General features: G+C 36.1%; 2 protein-coding genes across 2 annotated transcripts in view; one reads left to right on the top strand and one right to left on the bottom strand.

Moving 5' to 3' along the window:
- LOC117330045 (TBC1 domain family member 4-like) overlaps positions 1-19,493 on the bottom strand; it is a 73,942-nt gene extending 54,449 nt beyond the window's left edge. Inside the window, exons 1-2 of the mRNA XM_033888265.1 lie at positions 19,385-19,493; positions 18,701-19,105 (exon numbers count right to left, since the gene is read on the bottom strand). Of these exons, the coding sequence (XP_033744156.1) occupies positions 18,701-19,045 (345 nt within the window). The 5' untranslated portion in view covers positions 19,046-19,105; positions 19,385-19,493. The remainder of the gene's footprint in view (positions 1-18,700; positions 19,106-19,384) is intronic.
- A 167-nt stretch (positions 19,494-19,660) lies between these two features.
- The window catches only part of LOC117329012 (ubiquitin carboxyl-terminal hydrolase-like), a 78,179-nt gene continuing 70,249 nt past the window's right edge, over positions 19,661-27,590 (top strand). Inside the window, exons 1-3 of the mRNA XM_033886692.1 lie at positions 19,661-19,783; positions 19,880-19,891; positions 21,938-22,069. Coding sequence (XP_033742583.1) covers positions 19,739-19,783; positions 19,880-19,891; positions 21,938-22,069 — 189 coding nt within the window. The 5' untranslated portion in view covers positions 19,661-19,738. The remainder of the gene's footprint in view (positions 19,784-19,879; positions 19,892-21,937; positions 22,070-27,590) is intronic.

Here is a 27,590-nt window from a genome sequence, read left to right on the forward strand (position 1 = left end):
AATATGTCGCTTACTGTCTCCGCAAAAAATTGTAGCAGTGACCTTGACCCAAAAACCCTGAAACTCAAACTTGTCTAATTATAGTATCATTGGCCTTACATTATGGCAGTTTGATCATGACTCGAGTGGAAAATGTCTGTAAAACATTCAATTAGTGTCCACATCATTTCTATAGAAACATGAATCATTGCTTTATACCTATGTATGAATATTATAATCACCAAGCAATTAGTCCATATCTGTTAATATACTGTAGAGTTACCAACAAGTATTAATTTGTAAGCTGAGACACAGCTGGTGTACTGTTAGTCCTCAAATCTAGCAGTACCCTTCTAGCTGTTGCCATATTTTATCATGTGGCCCCAGTTCAGTGTATATATTTAAATATTTCAAGATCATTTTCAAAATTATCCAATATCCATTAGCAGTTTCATGACTTGTGATCATCCATTTCATATCAAATTATTTTGGAACATGGAATTTTCTGTTTTAAATTCCATGTAGTGAAAATGGCTAGATTAATTGGAGCCATAATGAACACAGTTCGGCCATATCTAATTATAGTAAAACATTATACCAGGTATTTATACACACTATGTGGTATACATATATATAGGAACCATGCATTATGGCAAGATTAATCATTACTTTCAAGTTATACTTACAACAGGTAACTTACTCTGCAATTAAACGTCTCGGCCCATTGATTTGTTGAGACGTTACCAAACAAAAAACATCTACAAGTCTGTATTTGTAGACTTTTACAGGTAAACTACAATACAGAATGATGTCTGGTCCATGTTAATGTAGGAATGTTAATTCTGTCTGGCATCGTGAAAAAGCTGACCAATTAAACTTTACCTTTAACAATTCTGTCTTGATGATTACCTACATACACTGGCAGTAAATACCCTACAATAACCAACACATTCACCAATTATCAAAGACAATATTTCTAAACACTGGTATATATACATTAAAACTTGTCACAATTTTGACCTATTGCACAGATTACAACTGCAACCTCACTTAAATCTGATTTAGTAATATCTGATTTCAGGAGCTTTACAACTTTTGTTTGTTTTTGTTTAACGTCCTATTAACAGCCAGGGTCATTTAAGGACGTGCCAGGTTTTGGAGGTGGAGGGAAGCCGGAGTACCCGGAGAAAAACCACCGGACTACGGTCAGTATACCTGGCAACTGCCCCACGTAGGTTTCGACCCAGAGGTGGAGGGCTGTAAGTGTTAAAGTGTCGGGACACCTTAACCACTCGGCCACCGCGGCCCCTTACAACTTACAACTCATGAATCATAATATATATTACACAGCTATCAGGCCATATTAATACTGCTACTGTCATAATACATGTACAGACATGTAAATTCATCCGACTCTCAATGTTATATTACAAGGAGTATGGTCAGCCTATAATCATTACCGTATTTATCCTTAAATAAGCCCCCTAGGTCAAAGCTAGGTCATGCAGTATACCAACAGATAGGACACACACATGTCAGACATGGAAGTCCTATCTTGTGGCCAATGTTAAAGGTTTTTATATGTCAAGGTCAGCAGGTCCATAATTGTAGTATAACTCAGTCAAAAATGAAAGCCCAATTTTGTATAGTTGAAATACCGTGGCAAAATTTAACACTCGAGGTTTAGCAATAGCTCCCATAGACTTCATCCTGGCAAGCTTAGAATAATACAAGTTCAGTTGGGGCTTATTTTTCAAAATTGACGATTCTACAAAAATAAAGGGGTTTATTTGTGGGCAAAATTTGCAAACCTATGGAGTCAGCCCATGGCAGCCCATGGCAGCCCTGACATGTACACATAGCCATATTATAGAAATTTGTGATAGTGTTAGAGTATGTATGTAAAGTATTTATCCAGATATAAGCCCATGTCTTATAGTAGGCACAACTAACTTGAAAATAACAACTTACCCCAAACCTGGACAGTTGACTCATGCTCTCCTCAACAGCCTCATGCTCTCCTCAACAGCCCCTTAATTACCCCAAAACCTGGACAGTTGACTCATGCTCTCCTCAACAGCCCCTTAATTACCCTAAACCTGGACAGTTGACTCCTGCTCTCCTCAACAGCCCCTTAATTCCCTAAACCTGGACAGTTGACTCCTGCTCTCCTCAACAGCCCCTTAATTACCCCAAAACCTGGACAGTTGACTCATGCTCTCCTCAACAGTCCCTTAATTCCCTAAACCTGGACAGTTGAATCCTGCTCTCCTCAACAGCCCCTTAATTACCCCAAACCTGGACAGTTGACTCCTGCTCTCCTCAACAGCCCCTTAATTACCCCAAAACCTGGACAGTTGACTCATGCTCTCCTCAACAGCCCCTTAATTCCCTAAACCTGGACAGTTGAATCCTGCTCTCCTCAACAGCCCCTAATTAATTACCCCAAACCTGGACAGTTGACTCCTGCTCTCCTCAACAGCCCCTTAATTACCCCAAAACCTGGACAGTCAACTGACCTGCTACTCTCGACACCCCCTTAACCCCAAACCTTAACTGTCTATCCCAGCTTCCCTAAACAGCCACAAACTTTGAGTTTGTCAGGTGCATAAAGTCATTATAGTAAAATATATACCAAAGTCCCAGGATCAACAGATGATAAAAAAATCACAAGACAGTATTAATTCCTATGCATGCTCAAATATTGTAATTGAAATGTATATTTCTCCATTAGATGCATATTCAAGGTTCAAACTTTTGTTATTTTAGTCTAAAATAATGATGCATTATAATGTTATTGCTGGTCATTTCCCCATTTAATGTATTCATTTTAAGTTTTAATTTAAGTCATAACTACGTATACAGAACATGTGGTCAAGCTCCAGCTTGATCTATCAGTATGAAATTCACTATACAATCACTACATGCCATCATGGTCAGAGATTATGTATCATATGTATTATTTGACTGGTTTGACATGGTTTTATCTTGACAAAGGCAATCCCTAATTACTCTGTACTCTGCACTGACCAGTACACAATGACTTGGTGTAAATAACCAGTATGGTCAGTGGCGATTATATTACTATTGACAGGCAATCATAGGTCCAATAGTATAGATCATAAAACAAGAGGCATACCAGGCCTGTTAAAACAAGAATGCAATGTCCTCTGCCAGCCCCCAATAAAAATAGTAACAGTGACCTTGACCTTGACCAAAAAACCCTGAAACTCAAAGTGCTCTGTAGCTACTGTCATACTGAAGATGCATACCAGCTTTCATCAACATACCTTGAAGCATGGCCGAGAAAAGTGCAGAAAACTGTGGACATGCAGACTGACAGGGAGGACGGATATCTATAATGGCCCAGTTTAACCGGTAGGGGACTAACGATACTTATTTACTGTTATACACTATAATGAATCCTGCATACATTTATATCTAATTTAATAATGGGATATGATCACTCATATAGAGAATACATGGTTAGTATCATACATTAAATCAAGTTTATTTTTGGCGAGGGTTTAGGAAAGACAAGCTGGCGAGCCTTTGGCGAGCCATCTCATCTTTTTGTTCCAAGCCAAGAATAAACCTTGTATTGTAAGATACTAACCATGTATTCTGTTGATCCTGCAACAATTTTCTACGAGTTTACAACATTCAAAAGAAGCAAATTACCGTTTTGTATATATCGAGTGACCCCGAGTGACGTAAACGGCTACATCACACAGGAAAATATTCATTCATTGATACAACTTGTGTGTGTTATTTACTACCACGAAACTATCAATACGTATCCATGGTAAGATCATGGTTTCATTTTTCATATAGTCGTGTATTTATTATCACCTAGCTACCTATCACTGCAACTTAGGTTCTATGATGGTTATATGATTTTGTTCATGACAATTTTTTTAATAAAAATTACCCCCAAAAATTAAGTTTTTACTTTCAGGAAAAGTTTCTTGAATAAAATTCTCCTTGTAATTACCACTAAACATTAACAGAGAAATGTGGAATTTTTTCATCCTGATTTCGAAATAATTGCTTTTTTTGAAAAAATTACATGTTTTTACCAATCAATTTGTGTCAAGGCCACTCATAGGTGCTGTGCATGAGGGATTGAAATACAGGAGAAAAGCAAATATTATATAAATATAAAATGGTATGTAATAAGAAGACACTTTTATTGTTTTTGTAAGTGCATTCCAGAACGTTTTACTGATGATTATCCTCTTTTTTTAAGGATCTTTATTTACTTTAAAAGGCTATGGTTGTGTTGAAGTTGTGATGAACACTGAAGAATTACGTTTTTAATCCTCACTTGAATTGGCATGCTATGATTAGTTTAATTCTTAGATTGCTTAATCCATGATGTCCGTCATGTTTCTTGATAAACCACATCACGATTCCCTGTATATAATAATCCTGTGAATTACTCTCCCAGTTTATTTTGGTTCCTGTTTTCAAATTGTACTCAATTCACTGTTGTTTTTCTCCCTGTGTAATAACTGATCTGTATCCTAATTAGAGATCTCACAACTTTCATTAGAAGAAACTCGTCTCGCAAATTTAAGTTTGTTTCCGATGAATTGGGCTACCTTTAATCTGTTTCGGTGACTTGTTGAATCACACGTTCATGTTATATACTTTGTGCAAGTATTTCACTATCGACTGATTAAAACACACAACCTCTTTATTGCTATCAGAATCTCTGTTAATTAACTAACATCAGGTTTCGCCTCATTATCACTTCAACCAACTCTACCAGCATGGCCATTTTTGTGTGGCCTATTTCTCGGAAATGACAAACTAATCGGAAGTATTCTACTTTCATTTTAAGTATCGAATGTAAAAACAATCAGAGATTTCACTTATCGATTTCCAATCGTAAAAATCCGAGACAAAAAACAATATTCGACGGCCGAGGACCTTTGTATCAACCCAAGAGCTCGAGGTGACTTTCCATATCACATCAACTTGAGTGTACACGAGCTACCTCCCCTCGCACACACCAGGAAGGCATAATTTGCACAGAAAATAGTTTGGAATACTCAGGGATAAAACATGTCATTATGTACAATTTAAGCTGTTCTTCTATAATTTATTTAAATTCAACAAATGTTTTCAAATATATAAAATCTTGAATCATATTACTTAATTAATCACAAACAAATACAAGGAGACAAGATTGTCTAGTGTGTTTTTAGAGGTTTTTTGGGGAAAATTATTTATCATTGAAATAAGCAACATTTTGATTCTCCCGGGAGTTCCGAATGTATTTGTTCTAGCGAAATTTGGCGATGACCACTTAAGGTTGCTGTTTCACAGCACCTAAAAAGTCTAACGAGAAAATTAGCATGGATATAAAGGCATTTTCATTTTTTCAAATCACTCATGATAATTTTCATGACAACTGGTTAATTTTTTTCCTGACCGTGTCATATCCCCTTGATTATTGACAATTCTACCACGTTTGCTATGCAACGCCAGTTCTGATTGGTTGAAAACCATGTATTATTTTCCAATATATTTCCAATTTATTTTCCAACTCGGACTCGGATATTTTGCAATTTTAATTAATAACTCAGGCCTGCGGCCTTCGTTATTAATTTAATTGCAAAATATCCTCATCCTCGTTGTATATCCTGCAACAATACACGAATCATCGTTAATTATTTCTTAAACAAACAGATGTAACAGTTCTGATCCTGCATGGATTAATAATGAGAATCAACAAACAGATACACTTGGTTCTATTTAATATAGAGAGGTTTGATTATAAATACTGACCAGATATTTAATGTCCTAACATGTCCATTCAATATGTTTTCCTGTACATAAATAATTGGTTTTGCCTCTCTCTAAAATGTAAAAATTATGATCATATGCAATAACATGTTGATGGATCAGATCATCACTTTACACACTCAATCATGATGTAGTGATTATCTGTATTGTTATCAGATTGTCTTTGTGAATTATTTAAACTTGGGTCCACAAAAACTTTGATCAGTGGCTCTTGCTTTGAAATTTAATTAAGTTTAAACTGCAATTAAATTCTAGATTAAAAGAAGTGATCAACATGATGAATATAGTTGTGTAATTACTTTTTAACATTTATAATTCAATAAGGATTTTTTTTAGCACATTAATGTGGGAATATGGTGATGAAAAGGATGCTATTTAATACAGAGATGAAAATGGACTAAGGGCAAAAAGACTGAAAATTAGATGACTCAATCTTTTCAATGGGAAAAATTACAAGTTTACATTACACTGGTATTCTCAAAAAGGCTGAAATCAGCCAATCGGCTGAACATTTTCATCTCTGTTAATAAACAATTTTACCTGGGTTCTTGGCACAGCATCTGCATCTCTGACAACTAACTTGAAATGCCCTCTTTTATAATTAGATTGTGGTCAATGTTAGCCTTAAACTCCTACTAACTGTTGTGTGGAGTAGGAGTACTGCACAGTATTGTGGCAAATAATGGTCTGTGTATATGGCTCTTTATAAGCATGTACATGTATATAAGATTATATTGGGGTCTCAGGGAGTACATATCTATAAAGTATTGATACACATGTGTATATGAATACCATATCAGTGTGGGTGGGTTGGTGTCTAAAATTGAATGGTCATGACATCCCAGGTTATTACAAGCCTATAGCTAACATTGCCAGATAAATGCAACCACCGTTGATTTTCCCAGTGGACAAACTTTCAGCATAATAAGACATGCACGTACAAAAAACAGAAAGTCATCTTGAAAATTGGATATTAGTAGTACACTGTGTAGGTGTATTACATGTTCAGGAACAATTTATTGAACCATTGCTGATTTTTCTAATTAGTTTCCTGCTCCTTTTTTTTTTTTTTTTTTTTGGCAATATCCTGAGTTCGTGTTTTTTATGTGTATGATTATTCTGTATTAATTAAAGGCTGCGCTGTAAAGCTATGACAATGGCAGGCTAGTGGAATTTTTCAAAAATATATTTTGGGGTTTATTATTGCTCAAATATGTGCTGGTTAAATTAATACTGCCCAAAGATGCACTTTTCTCTTTGCTATAAATTGTGTATTTTCCTACTTGATAAACCACCTCTTTACCATATGACACCACTAGCGAACAATGTCCAAGGGGTAATTGTTGTATCTTACTAGATACACCAACTCTTTACCATGACACCACTAAAGAGCATTATATCCAAGGGTAATTGTATCTTACTAGATACACCAACTCTTTACCATGACACCACTAGAGAGCAATGTCCAAGGGTAATTGTTGTATCTTACTAGATACACCAACTCTTTACCATGACACCACTAGGGAGCAATGTCCAAGGGTAATTGTTGTATCTTACTAGATACACCAACTCTTTACCATGACACCACTAGGGAGCAATGTCCAAGGGTAACTGTTGTATCTTACTAGATACACCAACTCTTTACCATGACACCACTTAAGAGAGCAATGTCCAAGGGTAATTGTTGTATCCTACTAGATACACCAACTCTTTACCATGACACCACTACGGAGCAATGTCCAAGGGTAATTGTTGTATCTTAATTACTAGATACACCAACTCTTTACCATGACACCACAAGGGAGCAATGTCCAAGGGTAATTGTTGTATCTTACTAGATACACCAACTCTTTACCATGACACCACTAGGGAGCAATGTCCAAGGGTAATTGTTGTATCCTACTAGATACACCAACTCTTTACCATGACACAACTAGGGAATAATGTCCAAGGGTAATTGTTGTATCTTACTAGATACACCAACTCTTTACCATGACACCACTAGGGAGCAATGTCCAAGGGTAATTGTTGTATCCTACTAGATAGACCAACTCTTTACCATGACACCACTAGGGAGCAATATGTCCAAGGGTAATTGTTGTATCCTACTAGATATACCAACTCTTTACCATGACACCACTACGGAGCAATGTCCAAGGGTAATTGTTGTATCCTACTAGATACACCAACTCTTTACCATGACACCACTAGGGAATAATGTCCAAGGGTAATTGTTGTATCTTACTAGATACACCAACTCTTTACCATGACACCACTAGGGAGCAATGTCCAAGGGTAATTGTTGTATCTTACTAGATATACCAACTCTTTACCATGACACCACTAGGGAACAATGTCCAAGGGTAATTGTTGTATCCTACTAGATAGACCAACTCTTTACCATGACAACACTAGGGAGCAATGTCCAAGGGTAATTGTTGTATCCTACTAGATACACCAACTCTTTACCATGACACCACTAGGGAATAATGTCCAAGGGTAATTGTTATATCCTACTAGATAGACCAACTCTTTACCATGACACCACTTGGGAGCAATGTCTAAGGGTAATTGTTGTATCTTACTATAGATACACCAACTCTTTACCATGACACCACTAGGGAGCAATGTCCAAGGGTAATTGCTGAATCCTCACTCCTCAGTCAGTCTCATTATTTATCTATGCGAAGCATATTTACCACTTGGACTGTACAAGATAACGGATATAATACATGAACTGGGCTATTAGAACCACCTCTAAGGGAAGAAACTAACAACGGTATTCATCACTCACTAATTGGTCCTCAGTTTCATTACAGCTTTGTCTAGCTTAGACAGAATGCTTATATATCATCTCCGGGAATGCTGATCATCACGCCATGACATTACGGCATTGTCACATATGTCACACTAATCATATACCGGAGACACAGTACTCATTGACAATACATCTGGATATCTTAATACATAACAAGAGATCCCAGAGGGATCTTGGCGCCCACCATTGAATGATCTTCATAGGTTCCATGTCAGATTGATCTTTTCTCTACTTTTCCCTTCATTTTACTAATCTGTGCAAATTGAGACATCCCTCCACTACTTTTCCAGTGTTTGAAAGTATGTATGAAAATTCCTTAGACAATTGGTCTACAGAAAATTTAAATCCCTTAGTCAAAGTTATTTTTCGATAGACCTATTTTGTAAACATATATTGTTTAAGTAGCATAACTGCATCACGCAAAAGCTTGCATCATCAAATTCATACTCACTTAAATGTTTGAAGCCAATAACGCGCTATTCTCAGTAAAAACACCTTGATTGTTAACTCTGATTTCATATGATCGTTTGTCAGAAAATATAGGAATGTTGTTAACATGAATTAAAATGTATGTCAGGACTCAAACTTTTATAGCCATTCGGGCCAACATTTAGAAATTTTACTTAGACCGGCCAGGTTTTCTATAGCCTCGGGCCATCGGACCACCTTTACTTTCGAACACTGCTTTTCAAACAAGGGAATCCTAGCTATATAAGAAATTTGAGATTTAACGATAATGGCTGTTTGTTTGCCAGGTTGTTTTCAGGATGTACAGACTGGCCCAAAAATGCAATACAAGGGACCAAGGGGAACCTACTTATGAAATTTGAGAAAGATCCATTCAGTACTTTGAGAAATAGAGATAACAAACTTCAATTGTCAAAATCCAAGATGGCGGTCTGTCGGCCATATTGTTTTCCAATTGATCTCAAAATGCAATAAGCATAACGAGGCACCAAGGGGAACCTCCATATGAAATTTGAGAAAGATCCCTTCAGTACTTTCTCAGAAATAGCGATAACAAACTTCAATTGTCAAAATCCAAGATGGCTGCCTGTCGGCCATGTTGTTTTCCGATTGGTCTCAAAACGCAATATGCATAACTAGGCACCAAGGGAAACCTACATATGAAATTTCAGAAAGATTCATTCAGTACATTCTCAGAAATAGTGATAACAAACTTCAATTGTCAAAATCCAAGATGGCTGCCTGTCGGCCATGTTGTTTTCCGATTGGTCTCAAATCGCAATATGCATAACTAGGCACCAAGGGGAACCTACATATGAAATTTGAGAAAGATCCCTTCAGTACTTTCTTAGAAATAGCGATAACAAACTTCAATTGTCAAAATCCAAGATGGCTGCCTGTCGGCCATGTTGTTTTTGGATTGGTCTCAAAACGCAATATGCATAACAAGGCACCAAGGGGAACCTTCATATGAAATTTGAGAAAGATCCCTTCAGCACTTTCTCAGAAATAGCGATAACAAACTTCAATTGTCAAAATCCAAGATGGCTGCCTGTCGGCCATGTTGTTTTCCGATTGGTCTCAAAACGCAATATGCATAACTAGGCACCAAGGGGAACCTTCATATGAAATTTGAGAAAGATCCCTTCAGTACTTTCTCAGAAATAGCGATAACAATTTTCAATCGTCAAAATCCAAGATGGCTGCCTGTCGGCCATGTTGTTTTCTGATTGGTCTCAAATCGCAATATGCATAACTAGGCACCAAGGGGAACCTACATATGAAATTTGAGAAAGATCCCTTCAGTACTTTCTCAGAAATAGCGATAACAAACTTCAATTGTCAAAATCTAAGATGGCTGCCTGTCGGCCATGTTGTTTTCCGATTGGTCTCAAAACGCAATATGCATAACTAGGCACCAAGGGGAACCTTCATATGAAATTTGAGAAAGATCCCTTCAGTACTTTCTCAGAAATAGCGATAACAAACTTCAATTGTCAAAATCCAAGATGGCTGCCTGTCGGCCATGTTGTTTTCCGATTGGTCTCAAAACGCAATATGCATAACTAGGCACCTAGGGGAACCTACATATGAAATTAGAGAAAGATCCCTTCAGTACTTTCTGAGAAATAGCGATAACAAGAATTGTTTACGGACGGAGGGACGGCCGGACGGAGGGACGGCCGGACGGAGGGACGGACGGAGGGACGGACGGACGGAGGGACGGACGGACCACGGACCACGGACGCAGGGCGATTTGAATAGCCCACCATCTGATGATGGTGGGCTAAAAATAACACAGAAACATGCTGAATAGTAAATAGAACATTCAGCACATGAAACAATTGTCAAACCCTGAAATATGGAACCTTATGAGACATACACATTTACCAATGGATCGAACCATGCCAACTTATGGATCTTAATTATTGAATTACCCAATTCATCTTCCGGTAGCAAGAACCAATTCTTTTAAATACAATGCACACACTTTTTAAACTGATTACTTATCCTGGAGGTTTATATCTCACTCTCAGTGGAGTCAATACAATAACAATACCACCTAGTGCATCTTTGTGCTACCCTACGCCACCTTGCTCCATGTTGCGCCAGCCTGTGCCACCCTACGCCACATTGCTCCATGTTGCGCCAGCCTGTGCCACCCTACGCCTGACCTTCGTCCATGTTGCGCCAGCCTGTGCCACCCTAGCATCCTATACAGCACCCTTCACCAACTTATACAACCTCCACATAAAGGTCTGCTGACTCGGCTCACTTAATTCACCTCTGATGATCATGAGTTAACATTACTTAGTAACAAAGCTGTTCAGGTGTTATACAAAGTGGACAACATGGTTCCCTTTGTAAAACGGACAGCACGTCAAGTGTCCTATCCCCAGTCACTAAGTGGACAACATGGTTCACAACAGTGACAGCACGTCAAGTGTCCTATCCCCAGTCACTAAGTGGACAACATGGTTCACAACAGTGACAGCACGTCAAGTGTCCTATCCCCAGTCACTTAGTGGACAATATGGTTCCCTACATAACAGTGACAGCACGTCAAGTGTCCTATCCCCAGTCACTAAGTGGACGACATGGTTCACAACAGTGACAGCACGTCAAGTGTCCTATCCCCAGTCACTAAGTGGACAACATGGTTCACAACAGTGACAGCACGTCAAGTGTCCTATCCCCAGTCACTAAGTGGACGACATGGTTCCCTTTGTAAAACGGACAGCACGTCAAGTATCCTATCCCCAGTCACTAAGTGGACGACATGGTTCCATTCACAACAGTGACAGCGCGTCAAGTGTCCTATCCCCAGTCACTAAGTGGACGACATGGTTCCATTCACAACAGTGACAGCGTGTCAAGTGTCCTATCCCCAGTCACTAAGTGGACAACACGGTTCCATTCACAACAGTGACAGCACGTCAAGTGTCTTTTTTCCAGTCACTAGTGGACAACATGGTTCCCTACACAACAGTGACAGCACGTCTGAAGTGTCTTTTTTCCAGTCACTAACACTAGAAGTGGACAACATGGTTCCCTTTGTAACACGGACAGCAAGTCAAGTATCTTATCACCAGTCACTAAGTGGATGACATGGTTTCCTTTGTAACAGTGACAGCACGTCAAGTGTCCTATCCCCAGTCACTAAGTGGATGACATGGTTTCCTTTGTAACAGTGACAGCACGTCAAGTGTCTTATCACCAGTCACTAAGTGGACGACATGGTTTCCTTTGTAACAGTGACAGCACGTCAAGTGTCCTATCCCCAGTCACCAAGTGGACGACATGGTTTCCTTTGTAACAGTGACAGCACGTCAAGTGTCCTATCCCCAGTCACTAAGTGGATGACATGGTTTCCTTTGTAACAATGACAGCACGTCAAGTGTCTTATCACCAGTCACTAAGTGGATGACATGGTTTCCTTTGTAACAGTGACAGCACGTCAAGTGTCTTATTTCCAGTCACTTAGTGGACGATTTGGTTCCCTACACGTCACGTCAGCGTCTTTTTCCCAGCCATTTTGTATTCAGTATGTTTTGGTTCTCTATAAATTCAACAGAATGCAGGAAGTTGAATCTAAAATTCCATGTTTATTTCTTTGAATGCTCCTAGACTCTCTTTGTGATTTATGTCTTTGTGGCCAAGCTGCTAATCTACACAGTATGGAAGCCGTGAGTGGCCCCAGGCTCAGGGAGTCAGTCCCTCACTTCATTTCATAATCCAGCAGTCCTGTGGTATTAAGTCCACCGATTAGGATATATATAGCTAGTGTCAATTGCAACCCATGCTTTTATTTAGTGAAATACAGTTTTGTCCCTAACCCTACTATTTCTATATGGTCAACTGGAAGATTCTAGTGGAACCCAGCCAGCCATGGACTGATCCAAAATTAAATATCTGACAAAAATATATGCACCTACATGTAAAAAGTTTAATTAACAAAAGGAGTGTTTTTTATATTTATTGTGTACTAATTTTGGCATAGTAATGGTAATAGACCTAATCATGTGCAATGAAACTTTAACTCGGGGACAGACTGAAATATGCTAATGCTAGCTATGTTTGGGAAGCCTCATGTATGTTATACAAAGGACTGTATGTAAAGGTTAAAAGTCTGTCTGGAGAACTCTTGCCACGAACATGACCTTCAGACTCTGTATCAAAGATTTTTACAGATTGGTGCCTAGCACTGCATTGTATATTGATCTTAAGACGAAGAAGGACGTGGGATGTGTGTTTTACGACCAACATTAAACCTATCAAAGATAATGAAGATTAAACAAACATATTATTTTATTCATTACATTTTCGCATTTTGTTCAGTATTGATGCACAAAGGGAAGTGTCATTATGTATGGACAGCAGAGGAAGCCACTCTTTGTCTAAAGAACAAAAGATCAGCCGTACACTAAATTCAGGTACATAATTTAACAGCTCGTTAGTACAGTCTTTCCGGGGGATTATTCTAGATTTTAACCTGAACGTGTTCCAATCATGAGAAATACCATTATGTATATGGCACAAACCACTTCATCCACAATTTGGTCCTGGCTTTAGTCGCTGGATTTTGGTATTGGAAAGAATGTGAATGTGTTTTACACAGAAAAATTAATTTGATTTTTCGTAGATTTTATTCATGGAACAGTTCTGATTCAGAATTTCAAAACAGTGGTGTGTTTAATTGAAAGCGAATTACATATATATAGCATTTTTATGTAAGAAAAATCATATGTACTCAAAATCTTTCAGTATTACCCCTGAAGATCACTGATTGAAACATTTTCTTTTGTCCTCAATTAGCTGTAGGTGTACATGTACACTCTATGATAATACCAACGGAACTTTCTTTGGCAGCAAAATATACCACCTAAGTCAGCAGACAATCAGACAATTTAATCCACCCTCAAGTAATTATATATTAGGACCAATGGCTGTACTATGTGTGGTTTGTGTTTCTCATGAAGCTGAGATAACAGACTGACATTTTGATGCTGGGCTTTCTTTTTCAGGGGCTTTTTGGGGCCGATAATGGGCCCCATTCCCAATCTAATTTACATGTATTTCATCTTTAAGCCAAATTCTCAAAACATTTCAGTTTACTCCTGAAAATTTCCTTCATAATTCTTAAGTTTTCTTTCCAAAATGAGGCCAAAAGGCCATATCAAAAATCAGTGAGAAAAAGCCCTGTAGTATCAAGACACTTTATAACCTAATTGTTATATTGAATGCATGCAGGAGGCCTCCTGTATGTTGTTCAGTACTAGTGAGGTAAGAAAGTATACACAGCTACTATATATTACAAGAAGACCTCAAAATCACTATCAGAGACTTTTTTAATCCTGTTTTGGGGGTCCCGGTCGAAATCTGATCGACCCCATTCCCACAGAAAAATTTTCTCTTCTTTTTTTCCCTGTTTTTTGTCCAAAATTCCCAAATTGAAAATGTGAAGAAAAAAAGTTCTGTTAAGTTTATTTTTTATTATAATGTATAGCATAATAAACATAAAAAAGTGTGAACTGTTCTCTTCATTTCTATAAAGTACAACAAAACTCCTCTTGTTATACAATTAGTGTTGCTTTCTTGTTTAGTTTTATTACATTAATATTTTCCAATTTCTCCTTAAACCATGTTAATGTTCCCAATTGCAAGGGCCCTGGCCCTATCAAAAAAGGTGTGATAAACCCATTGGCCAGAAAACCAACAAACAATATCATCTTTGGTTGCTATGATATAGTGTACTTGCCTAAGTCATGGGGACACAATGAAGTACAAATGTACTAGGTTTCTCTACTTCAGTAAATCTGATCACAAAGCATAACTAATCAACTTTCTCAATGGATAATATTTCATCTTTTGTACACTCAATAACTAAGGATTTATATATATCACATGTTTTGCAAACTGTATAACGAGATAAAAGCCCTACAAACACTAGTACTGCAGCTCTATGATTCCAATGGTTCACAATCAGGTTAAACTCAATGAGAATGTTTTGATTTTGCTGTTTAACCTGGATCTGAATAACACTGAAGTTTTGAAATACCAGGAAGTTTCTAAATAACCAAAAACAAATTTCTAAATTAAGTTTAATACCTAGTAGCAAAGACAACCTCACTGTGTGTGAGATGCTTTTTTTGCATGGTCAGTATATGTGTTGGGAGGCTAGCTGTGGTACCGACTATGTGGAAGTTGGAACAGATGCAAACTTTATACTGCTACCTCATTACACATACTGTCAAAGACACCAAGCAGAACACATAACCCACCTGGTCACATTATACCGACAACAGGTGAACCAGCCATTCAGCAGAAGCAGAAACTACCAGTTTTAGAGAATCTTGTATGTCTGGGAACAAAACCCAAGGTCTTTCTCACAGGGGCAAACTCTCAACTAAAGGCAAAATGTGAGGCGGTATCACCGAGACATTAGGAAGAAGAAATTTGTGTTGGCAGAAAAGATCCCAAATTCATGCAGTTGCCTCTTAGGATCATGAAATTATTGATATATTGATATACATTTTGTATTAGGTAAAATTCTCATGGCTTATATATATATAATGTACCCTACCTTCAAGGCAAAGACAGTGAGTTAGTCCTAGAATCAAGAAATGATGGAAACGGGGCTGTCATACAATGAGACAAAATTTGTGTTGAAAATGTGGCCCATTTTGTGGGTGATTTTGTTTCGTACTAAGAGATATGGCAAGTACATTCTCAAAAACATCAATGACATTCTGTCAAATGATCATAGCAATGGCTGACATGTGACAATCATATAACCCATATACTTGGTACATCATGATGATGATGCATACTAGTGATGTGTCGATTATCGGGAATGATCGATTAACGGTTGATTATTGTCAAACGATTACGATTATCGATCATGTTTTGTATAATCGATTAATCGGGTCCCTATGTTTATATACATATAATGCCATCAGAATTTTTATTCTTTTTGTTAACTAATTATATTTTTTAAGACACTATATATTCAGTTAAAATTCAATATTCTTTATTCACATGAGTAGGGTAGTTTTGGCTCTAATCTTTAAGCCCTTCAGTATTGAAAAATCATTGAGGCAATGCAGTTGTCTAGTTGATACTCATAGCTCAGTGAACCATGATATTACTGAAACATATTTATTCAAATGTATATACACGCAGTATGTTACATCAAAACAAAACAAAACATTAAATGATAATAAGTGTTAACTTACAAGCTGCAATCATGCGTGTATTTTCTTGTAATAATAAACTTGTCAAGTTTTATAATCACTAGTTTGTTAATATTTAATTTCAATAGGATGTTTTAATGGCATTATACATTCTTTGACCCATAGATATCAATAGCAAATGAATAAGTAAGTGCCAGTTGCCTTCTCTGGCTCAATTTTGTTTGCATTTTGAATTTCAAACAGACTAATCATTAACAACCGATTATAATCGTATAATCGGTTACCGAGATCATCCGATTACAACCGATCATCGGTTGCCGTGTTCAACCGATTACCCAACACTAATGCATACCATGCCAGGGTACAGCAACTGGCTTGTATAGGCAGAAAGAATGTATTTACATTACTGTTTTTTGCTATAACCATGCAAATAAAACTATTTAATGTGCATGTGGTGTTGATACTGTAAATAAAATTGATGTATATTGCAAAACTAATTTTAGCATTTTAAAATTTATATTAGAGTTCTATGGATACATTCATGTCCACCAACACTGCAGTAGAGTCCAGTTAACAATCTTGAACAGTTAACAATCTTGAACAGTTAACAATCTTTAAAGCCACATACTCATGAAGAAACATATATCAATGTTTACATTTTGAGCTTTTTACAGTTTTCGGACTTGATACATACCTAACAGACTATCGTAAATCAGAAACTGAAAGAAAATGTGAATTTATGAAAGTATACGGGGAATTCCCAAAAATAATAACTGTGGCTGCCGGACTAAGTTTCTCTGAAAATTAGTCCCACAATGCAACGGCGGGTTTTACAATCCAAACAAAATGGCAGAATGCCGAAAGCATGGAACCTAAGAAAACACAGACAGATTCTGCTAAATATAGATGCAAACGCGAGTGCAATTGGCAAAACCAGTGAATTTCCTTAGGAAAGGAAATGATTGGTTGGAACTCAGTGGGAAAAGAAAAGGGAATAGACTCGAATTCCAATTTTTCCGGACATCTATTGGATTGCCGGTTAGCTTTTGAACATTGTCAACTTCACCGATCTTAAATTTTATCGATGTTTTGTTTTATGCATATTGCGACATTTTAAAATTAAGTACCGTACGTATTTGACCTAATAAGGGTGCCTGTCCTAATAAGGGCACCCCTACCTTTTTTCCAGGAAATAAATCTTTGACTGAGTGTCAAAATGGTGTTCAAAAGTAATAATTCAGGTGAAATGTTTTGCTACTTTATGTGTTCAATTTTCTTCAGCAAATTAAGTAACTTGAACACAAGTTTTGGCCACATTTTGTCTATTCCTAAGGATGACATGTCGGTGCAAAGGGCACCCGAAACTAAACACACATACAAATAATGACTTACCATCTTTATTTGAAGATAAAGTAAAAGACTTCATTCTTGTTGATAAATAACTTTTGTTCAGAACAGAAAGCTAGAAAAAGACATTGTAAATCCATTATTAGGTCGAAGAAAACGACGTCTGATATGATCTGGGAAATCACTCGTGTCTATAAATAGAACACAAAAGAGTTCCATGGTACGGTGGAACACATTCTCTGGTCTAAAGATCAGCTGGCATGGTTTACAAGTTTACAGGAATATTCAAGTGATCTTTAAGCTTAATATATTGATAATGAATAGATATCTTCATCTGGAATATTTTTATGTTTGGAGAGCATAAATGAGCATCTTGAATTGTCATTAATACACGTGTGCAACTAGAATTATAGGTTGTTTTGGAGTATGTGGCTTTAACAAAGTCTTTGACCCATCAAAGACATACAGGAGCACTATAACACATTCCATTATTATTGAGTACTTTATTTTGGAGTCAAGTGTACAGCTGGAGAGGAGAGACCAGGACTTGAGCCTGGCACCTCCTGACTCAATGTGGATGCTTGCTTTATAGTATAACCATTAGAGCTATGCATGTACATGCATAAGGCCACTCACACGTTCAGCCCATTCCAGTTCTGCTACATTTATATAGAAAGTTAATATCAGGAAAAGACAATCTCAACAGGCAGAAGGCAGGTTCCTTTAGTGTTTATCATGTATTAGGTCTACCAGTTTCGCTCATTAAGTTGGGGTTCCTCAGGACAACAATACTATCAAAATCTACTCCTGAAGTACTAAAAATGCGGGCAGACTTTACCCGTTACTTATGACGTCATGTACAATACATGTAAAAACGGTTACTCTACGTATATTTAGAACTTATAAAAACTATCAAATGTCCACCCTTGTACCTCTCTACTATTAATATTACGATTACCAATTAGATTTAAATAAAATCCTTCACGGTTATAATATATAGAAAGTTGATAGACCTAGAGCAGTCAGACTTAACCAGTATGAATTATCAGTAATGACAAGTTAATTAACTGCATTTACTTACCATTGCTTCATTGTGAGCCAGGAAAACATGACACTCGTAATCACAATAAAGATCATGCCGAGTCAGGTATGCAAAGCAGCGTGCATCTTGATGAGTTTTGGCAAACTTTGACAGAGATTGCAAAGTATGCTCAAAAATGATAGTATTGTCAAGGCATCCTGTCGCTCGGAGTACGTGGGTCATGACATCAAGACGGATCTCTCTGAATGCTTCCTTTCGTCGTTTCACCTCAGCCATTACCCAAGGCATGACAAACTGTGGAGGATATCTCCTATCCAGTATGGCATTGCCTAGATACATGACAATGAAAGTGTTCCTTCGAGATGCCATTTCTCCAACTGACATCACAAATTTGGCTTTCTAGGTAGTCCTAAGATCAGCAAAAATTGGTAACCACCATCACTGCTGTAAAATCAATATTCCCATGTGTATGTGAGCAAACAAGTGATATTTGAATTCGATATGAAACTATCTAAAGTTGAAATACATATTTTTAGAAGCATGACATAATGATATATTTAAACATAGTTTTAATCATAGCTCCACTTCATTCTTTGGAAATTCAGAAACGATATTGCTGAATATCGGTAAAAAAAATAAACAATAAAGACACCTGAACAAACTGTTGAATGCTACCGTGTCAGTTCTGAGTATACAGTATGTGTTAGTTTGTGAATGGATTACCGTTGAATGCAACCGTCATCCTCGCATTGACAAATAACAGTTTTCCTCCGTACTAAACCAGTACCGAACATTTCACAGCTGATCGTATTTTTTTATTTGGCGGCCATTTTGTGACGTAATGTAATGTTTGTTTTTTCGACTGCCATATGTACGTGCAATCGCCGCCTTAAAAACGAGCTTATTTTTCTGAATAAATCCGAACTTTAATCATAAATCAGTTACAAGTGTGTAATACATTTTCCCATCGATTATGCACGTGCAGTTAATAAGGCGGAAGTGTAAGTGCTGTTGCATGCTGGGACATTGATTAGCAGACCGGCAGTTTTACCAACGTGAAAACCGAAACAAGTGACCATGGCAGGAAAACAGAGATGGGTACCATTAGAGTCGAACCCCGAAGTAAGGTTTAAATCCAATAGCCTTTCTCGCCACAACTATGTGTATGTATATGTGTATTGACTTGACCTAAAACTCTTCTTTATTTTCATTTTATAGGTACTCAACAAGGTGAGTGGTCCAGATGACGTACTAAGGGAAGCAACTCTTGCTATGATGACAGTACTGCAGATGCTGCTGCAGACAAATTGACCTGATGTGTTCGTTATCATAAGTTATCCAATCACCAGAGTCTGAGTCATAAGTGTATGACAGACAATCCATTACACATTTCATTTCACTGATAACGTTTTCTTAGGTCAGAAACATAAGATAGCAGTAGAAGTGTCTACTGTATGGCTACACTTTACAAATTAAGGAATTTCTACTGTAAATTATTTAATGAGTTTTTTTAACATACATATATTAAAAAAGAATACCTAATTTCAATTACACATGTTACGCTTACATTGATACTCAGATAGATGGCTTTTAAGATTGTTAGATGTCTTAAGTGAACCAAGTTATATGAAAATTACCAAGGAGAAATCCTCTGAACTCGGACTCATTGGTGTTCAGGTAAGTGATAATGTGCTTTAAATTTAACAATAACCAGACAAAATGGTATTTTTCTCATTTAGATGCCAACTATGTTGTAAACTACATTTGCAAAGAAAAAAAATCAAAAATATATTGTGTACTTGATACACAAACTGATAAACTTAAACCACTATTCAATATTGCTATTGACAATATTGAAATCTTTACATGTTCACTATACAGTGTATACTGTATAGATTATCAATTTGTGTATAAAGTAGACAATCTCTTCTTGAACCTTTTGTTTGCAAATGTAGTTTCAATAAGTTGTCATGTCGGCATTTAAATGAGAAAATGTCTTTTTGTTCAGTTATTGTTTAAAAGCACTTTATCACTTACCTGAACACCAATATGTGTCCCGAGTTGAGAGGATTTTTCTCCTCTCCAATCAGAGGATATGTTGGGAGTTCTGGTACATCCTCGCAAGTCCAAGGATGTTCCCAGTCTGTAGAAGGGAGTGGATATCAGGTGTCAATGAGTTTAAATATTTCCTATTGGGTAAAATGTAAAAGCATTAATCATATTATGAACAGAAATAATAAGGCCAGTTCCAAACACAGGAATTTTGTTACTTTTACTTATAAGTTAATTCTTTGCATTACTATTAAGAGATGATTTGATCAATATATAGGATCCAGAATTGAAAAATATTTGAGATGTATTCACATTATGAAATTGATTTAAGATTATGAAGGAAGAAAAAAAAAGATGTTAAATTATGAAGTAAGAAAAAAAAATGTTAAATTTGTAGGTAAGTACAGGGTGTTCCAAAAAACTTGTCCCGAATTTATGACATTATAAAAACAATGAAACATTTAGTATGGATATATGACATATATTAGATTGAAGAGTAGAATCATGGAATTTTATTAGTGTGTTATTTCAAGTAGCATTGCCAAATTAATGCAAAATTCAAAAATGTCATTTGACGTCAATTTTACAACTAATATGCAACATATATATGTAACATCATTTTATGCTACTCTTTGGTCCCCCAGACATGTTTTTTTCTTCTGTCATCAATTTTCCATGTTGCTCTAATTTGGAAACAATGCAATTTATTTGCTTTCTGGATAAAGGTTTAATTCCTGATATTGTGCCTACACCCTGAAGTTTTTTTGACCAGTTTCAAGGAAGGACTATATTTCTTGTATATACCTTAAAATAAATAAATAAATAAAAAAGACTGGTTTCTTGACAAACCAACCCAAAAATTTCCGGCCTATCACAAGGAGACTTAACACGAACATACCGCAGCCTCCCAAAACACACATACGCACTCACCACACGCATACATGTCGCACGCACGGGAGGCCGTTCTTAAATGACCTTAGCTGTTAATTATTAGGACGTTAAACAAAATAAACCAAAAACTTTTTTTTTGGGGGGGGGATGTTAGCGGAAACATTGAGGTATATATCTTTTAGGCCTAAACAAATGAATCTGCTAATTAACAGCTATTTATTTATTACGACATTTAATTTTAAAATGCAAAAGGAAACAAAAAAAACTTATGTACCAATTTGAATGTATTATGTAAGGTTTAAAAATATTTTTTTAATTTTGTTGTTTTTGTAGTATATAACTAAACTAGGGGTGAAATCCTCTGAGTGGGAGTTCGTGGATATTTATGGACTGGAGCCTGACCTACTGATGATGGTTCCCAACAGAGTAGTTGCTGTCATGTTGCTTTACCCAATCACAGAAAAGGTAACTTTAAATGTATAATAGGCTGTTATACTGTAATTTACTTAATATTTTAGTAGTAATAATATAATATTTTCTGGATGGTTGCACTGGAAGCAATGAGAAAATATATTTATGCAAATAACACTTCCTACTCTTTCTGTAACAAAAAAACATTTTGTGTGGCAATTCATTACTAGTAATGCCATATCAGTCTGATTAAAATACAGATCATCATTATACAATTACATTATGAAGATCTGACAGTGGCTGTTGATATAAAGGATCATGTTAATGTTAATTTGGTTCACCATATTAAGTGTGAACTATGAAGTTTGGGTTTCAATTGTATTTGCATGGACTTGCCAATAATGGTACTAAATGAAAATATTTTTTTTGCAAATGTATGCTCAACATGTCCATGATGTTATTGTATTTACTCAAGAATTACTCGGTGCTTTGATGCATCTTCCAATTGTTATTTGTACAAACATATCGTCATGAAATGTTACTGACTAGGGGTTAATCTTGATGTCGATTCGAAATCCAAGATGACCACTATAGTTGTAATTTTGTAAATCACATGCTCAAATCTTCTCCAGGTCCAGCAGTTGGATTTAGATGAAACTTGTAAGGAATGATGGAAGTGTTATTCTTTTTCAAACTGGTATAAATTCCCTCATGGATTCCCAATTGTTCCGAGTACCACTATAATGCTATAACTGGGCATATCAGCTTAGGCTCTTGTTATTTTGCAGAAACTTGATCTGACCCATGTTTACACTTTTATTGACATGGTGTGGTCAAAGAGGTCAAAGGTCTAAGTGCATCAAGTTTCAGTTCAAGTTCCAAATTTTATATACTCTTATAACTGATAAACATTTTGTGAGGAAATTATATATGAAAATTGGTCGACTTTTAGTATTTGGCAATATTAATATCCAGATAAGTCAATTGTCATGCAAAACTTCAAATGTACTGGTCAGTAAATTTGTCAAAAGAGTTACTGCTGCTGAACCCTATCTGTGGATGATGAAAGTATATAACACTATTGCAAACAGTATCAATAGTACATTATCCAATACAAATACACCACAGCTTCAGAGAGTAAAAGTGTTTCCTCATTGGACAGTTTGCTTAAAGTAGGCGGGGCTTCAAAGACACTGACTTAATCTTTATCTTAAATTACGATATCTGTGTGTTTGACACTGACTTAATCTTTATCTTAAATTACGATATCTGTGTGTTTGTGTATACATATACCGATGGTTGACTAGTTACTAGGAATCGAAGCTTCTTTCAGGTTAGGAAAAAACAACAACATATTGTTGCTCATTCAAAACAAGTTGGACCAAGATGTCAAATATCTCTAACTACAACCTTGCTTCGTCTTGAATAATTTGAGTATGCATGCGTGACAAACTTTTTATCAACAACACCTTGGCATAGCGGGCCCCTTCTAGATGTGACCAAAGGGGCTCATGTCAAGTTCGTATGGATGTGATTATTAATCTAAATTTCATATAAACACATGATAGCCGTGCCTGGCCGCGAGGTAAACCACAGCTTCAGTTCAATGACGACATCAATGCCGATAAAGATCGTAGATTCAGTTGCAACAGTACTAGTCCTAACAGTGTGCCTGATCACGACGGTACAAACCACGTCGGAGGTAGCAACAGTTCTACCTGCAATCTGAACTTGACCTGCTGAACGACAAGCAGGATATGCTGTCGATATTATGGTTCTTCTGGATATTCCAAATCCCCATTTCTGTTGTTATTTTGATCAATGTGGACATTGAATACAAAACCATGTGCTAGATTTATGTTTCATTTTCCGGAGTTGTCAACATTTTTATTTGAACTCTGCCTACATGAGTAGATTACTTGTTGTGTCAGTACATTCAATACAATAAACACTCGTTCAGGTTTTGAAGTACTTTTGTCGTCCACAAATAGGGTTCAACAGCAGTAAAAGATTCAGAATAAATGTCAAATGTTAGCATATAATTTTACTTTAATACACAGACTTATGAAAATGATGTGCGAGCATGGGTTTATACTTACTCTGTAGCTACCTGCCTGAACACAGTTGTCTGGCATCTGCTGGATGATGATGGGGATATCAGTGGTGCACAACCTTACCTGTTATTTAGTGTATTGTAGTACTGGACTAGTGGTAGCCCAGCTAACACAATGCACAGTATACATATAGTATACCTACCACCCTAAAATTCCTGTTATTACCCACTGATCAGACCGATCTGTTACCATGCCAACAACATAGTGGTCTGCTTTCTATCTTGAATTGTCAAAATCAAAATTTTATACCATAAATGTCTTGATGCTGTTAGAAAAAGGTCTGTTATACTGCCCACTTTGAAAGAGCTAGTCTTCTAAAACTAGCCATAATGTGGTCCGTAAATAAGTTTGAAGTGTTTGTTGAAAATTTTTAGGCCATGCACTTAGGGTCATAACAGCTACATGTAGCAGATGAACTAAGAATTAACCTACGGAATTATACACTTCAGATCTTTTTATTTAGACTTACTGGTTACCAGTAATAAAATATAGAAAAAGTACAGAAAAAGCTAACTCCTCTTATTCAGTATAATATATTCATTGATTTTCTTAAATTACATTTAGCTTAAGCTTGTTGACTCGCCATTTTAGCCTTCAAAGTATATAAATTATTTTGCAGTTTTTTTTCCAACATTTATTTCAATAAACAGCAAAAAATGTACAGTCAAACTTCGATGTTTCGAAATTCAAGGGACTAACAGAAAAACTTCGAAACAGCGGGACTTCGAATTATTCATGGTTGACAATAGATCGATGTTTTCTTGATAATGACCATATCTGTTAACGTTAGTTTAGTTAATTTATACCTCAAACACAACAAAATAAAAATTCTTTTCATTAATTATACCTAAGCATTTTATTAATTAAACAAAATATGTATCGGTTACAAAACACTTATATCGCGTTTAACAGATAAAGCAAAAGAAGTACAATGCACACTTACGTAAGTCGTTAGGCATTTCTGCTAAAGACACCTGCGTTTACGTTATGTGCATATAAAATACGGAATGCCGATCGGTTGGAGAATGCATGATTGAATGACAAATAATCGATTTACTTGGATATTTATGTATAAGTTTGAAACGTGATACTTTGAAAATGAGTGAAGCCATCGCTAATTGTTTGTGTTTAAAATTGGTCCGGTTGTTTTACAGTTCCGTAAAAGGAGTAGGTGCATTTAGGGTCATTTTTGGCCCCATCTTTGATTTAATTGAATTACATACCAGACTAACAATGACATATGAAATTTATAAAATATGGAGTTTCAAACAATTCTGACATAAGGTTGCCTAGCAACAGGCCTGGAAACGCACCTATTACATTTGCTCATTTCAATGGTGAAATTCTAGTTTTTCTTTAATTTTATATCTTAAAGTTTGTCAATCAATGATTAAACTTGAAAATATGGTTATATTTTATTCTATTGTAAACTTTAATGTAATACTGTCTAGGTTACCTACATGTAGATCTAGGTTTTACCCTAGTTATACATAGCAACCAATTTTTCTCCATAGCAACAGCAAGACAATTTCAATGAAATGGGGAGATAAATGATTGAATGTTACAAGAATCTTAATTTGACTAAGATCTCTTTGTTAATACCCTTGTTATCCTTATCCATAATTACATCTTAATTAAAAGTATTGCCCCTACCAGAGAAACCTGGGAGACTAGTTTTTGTGTCTGCCCATCTTGTACAGACATGCATATATGTATTCAACTGTGTATATCATAATGCCAAAGTCAGTCAGCACTCAAGTGACTTCACTCCTTTAGGGATTTTGATCAAACTCCACACAGTGATATGGGACCATAATATATCATCCAGTTTTCAATTTCATAACTTTTGTATCAAGGTCACTGTTACTGTTTTTAGAAGAGCCTGTAGGGGACATGTGTTGCTTAAGCAATACACAGTGTGCTTATTTTAGGATAACTGTGGATTTATCATTCTTTTAGAACTGACTGGCAGATATGTAACCGCCAAATATAGAAATCAGGTTCAATTTATGACTCATGTTTGGAATATTAATTGTTGAAATTAACTCTCTTTTCTTTAATTCTGCTACTAGTTTATCTGTGACTGCAGAAATACATGTACTGTTTCAATACATAGCCAGATCAGTTCCATGTTAATTAAAATGCAAAGTTTGTTCAACCTGCTGAACACCAACAAAGTTGGATGAATAATATCTTTATGTATACATTTAATTTTACTGTATTTTACCATTACCTGTTGCATGCACAACTGAGCTTGAATGAACTTTGCATTATAAAAGAGAAAAGAAATATTACAAACAAGTTATACAACATTACACAAACATTTTAATTTGAGACCATAACTGTCTATTTCATTCTATCGAATACCACAGAAACATCACTTTAATAAATTGGGATCACATTCACTCATACTATAACAATAGAGTCCTTCACATTCACTCATACTATAATAATAGAGTCCTTCACATTCACCCATACTATAATAATAGAGTCCTTCACATTCACCCATACTATAACAATAGAGTCATTCACATTCACCCATACTATAACAATAGAGTCATTCACATTCACTCATACTATAATAATAGAGTCCTTCATATTCACCCATACTATAACAATAGAGTCCTTCACATTCACCCATACTATAATAATAGAGTCCTTCACATTCACCCATACTATAACAATAGAGTCCTTCACATTCACCCATACTATAACAATAGAGTCCTTCACATTCACCCATACTATAACAATAGAATCCTTCACAAATACTTTGATAGGTAGTGACAGTATCAAGCTTTAGTGTTATAATAAAAAGATATCAGAATTTCTGTCATCTTTACGGTACTCATTCTCAATTGTTAGACTCTCCAATTACTACTTACATATCTGGCTTGTATCACATACGAAGTTAAAACCAGTTTTACATAGTATTTGTAGTCTTAATTAAGCAAATACACTGTATCGAATTGATTTACTCTTGTGCACCAAGCACTAACATAAGTATATGAACACACACACACTGCTCCATAATCTGGTGTTTAAACAATATTTAAACTATCTGGTACATGTATTTTGAGCTAACATTAGCAATATCATGACAAGGAAACCTGTGGAAATTACATTATTTAATACATAATGTCTAATTTAACTATTTCTCATATCACTTGCACATAGTGTACATCATTATCTGTATACAGCTGTACTTCCTATTTGAAGAAACAGGTTGCCGATCCCCAAGCTTGGTCCTTTTATTGCACATAATGCAAGGGTAACTCTTGGGACCAGCCCCAGGCATTTCTGAAATAAACAAGTTTGTAATTAAGTTTACTCAACTTCATCAAATATTCGTACAATTATATGTGAATGATATAGATACTGTTATACATATATACATAAGTCTGCCTTTTCTTGTCAGTCCAACACCAGATGATAAGATATCTGCATCTTAATTAAAGATCTGT

Source organism: Pecten maximus, chromosome 6, assembly GCF_902652985.1.
Source record: "Pecten maximus chromosome 6, xPecMax1.1, whole genome shotgun sequence".
NCBI lineage: Eukaryota > Metazoa > Mollusca > Bivalvia > Pectinida > Pectinidae > Pecten > Pecten maximus.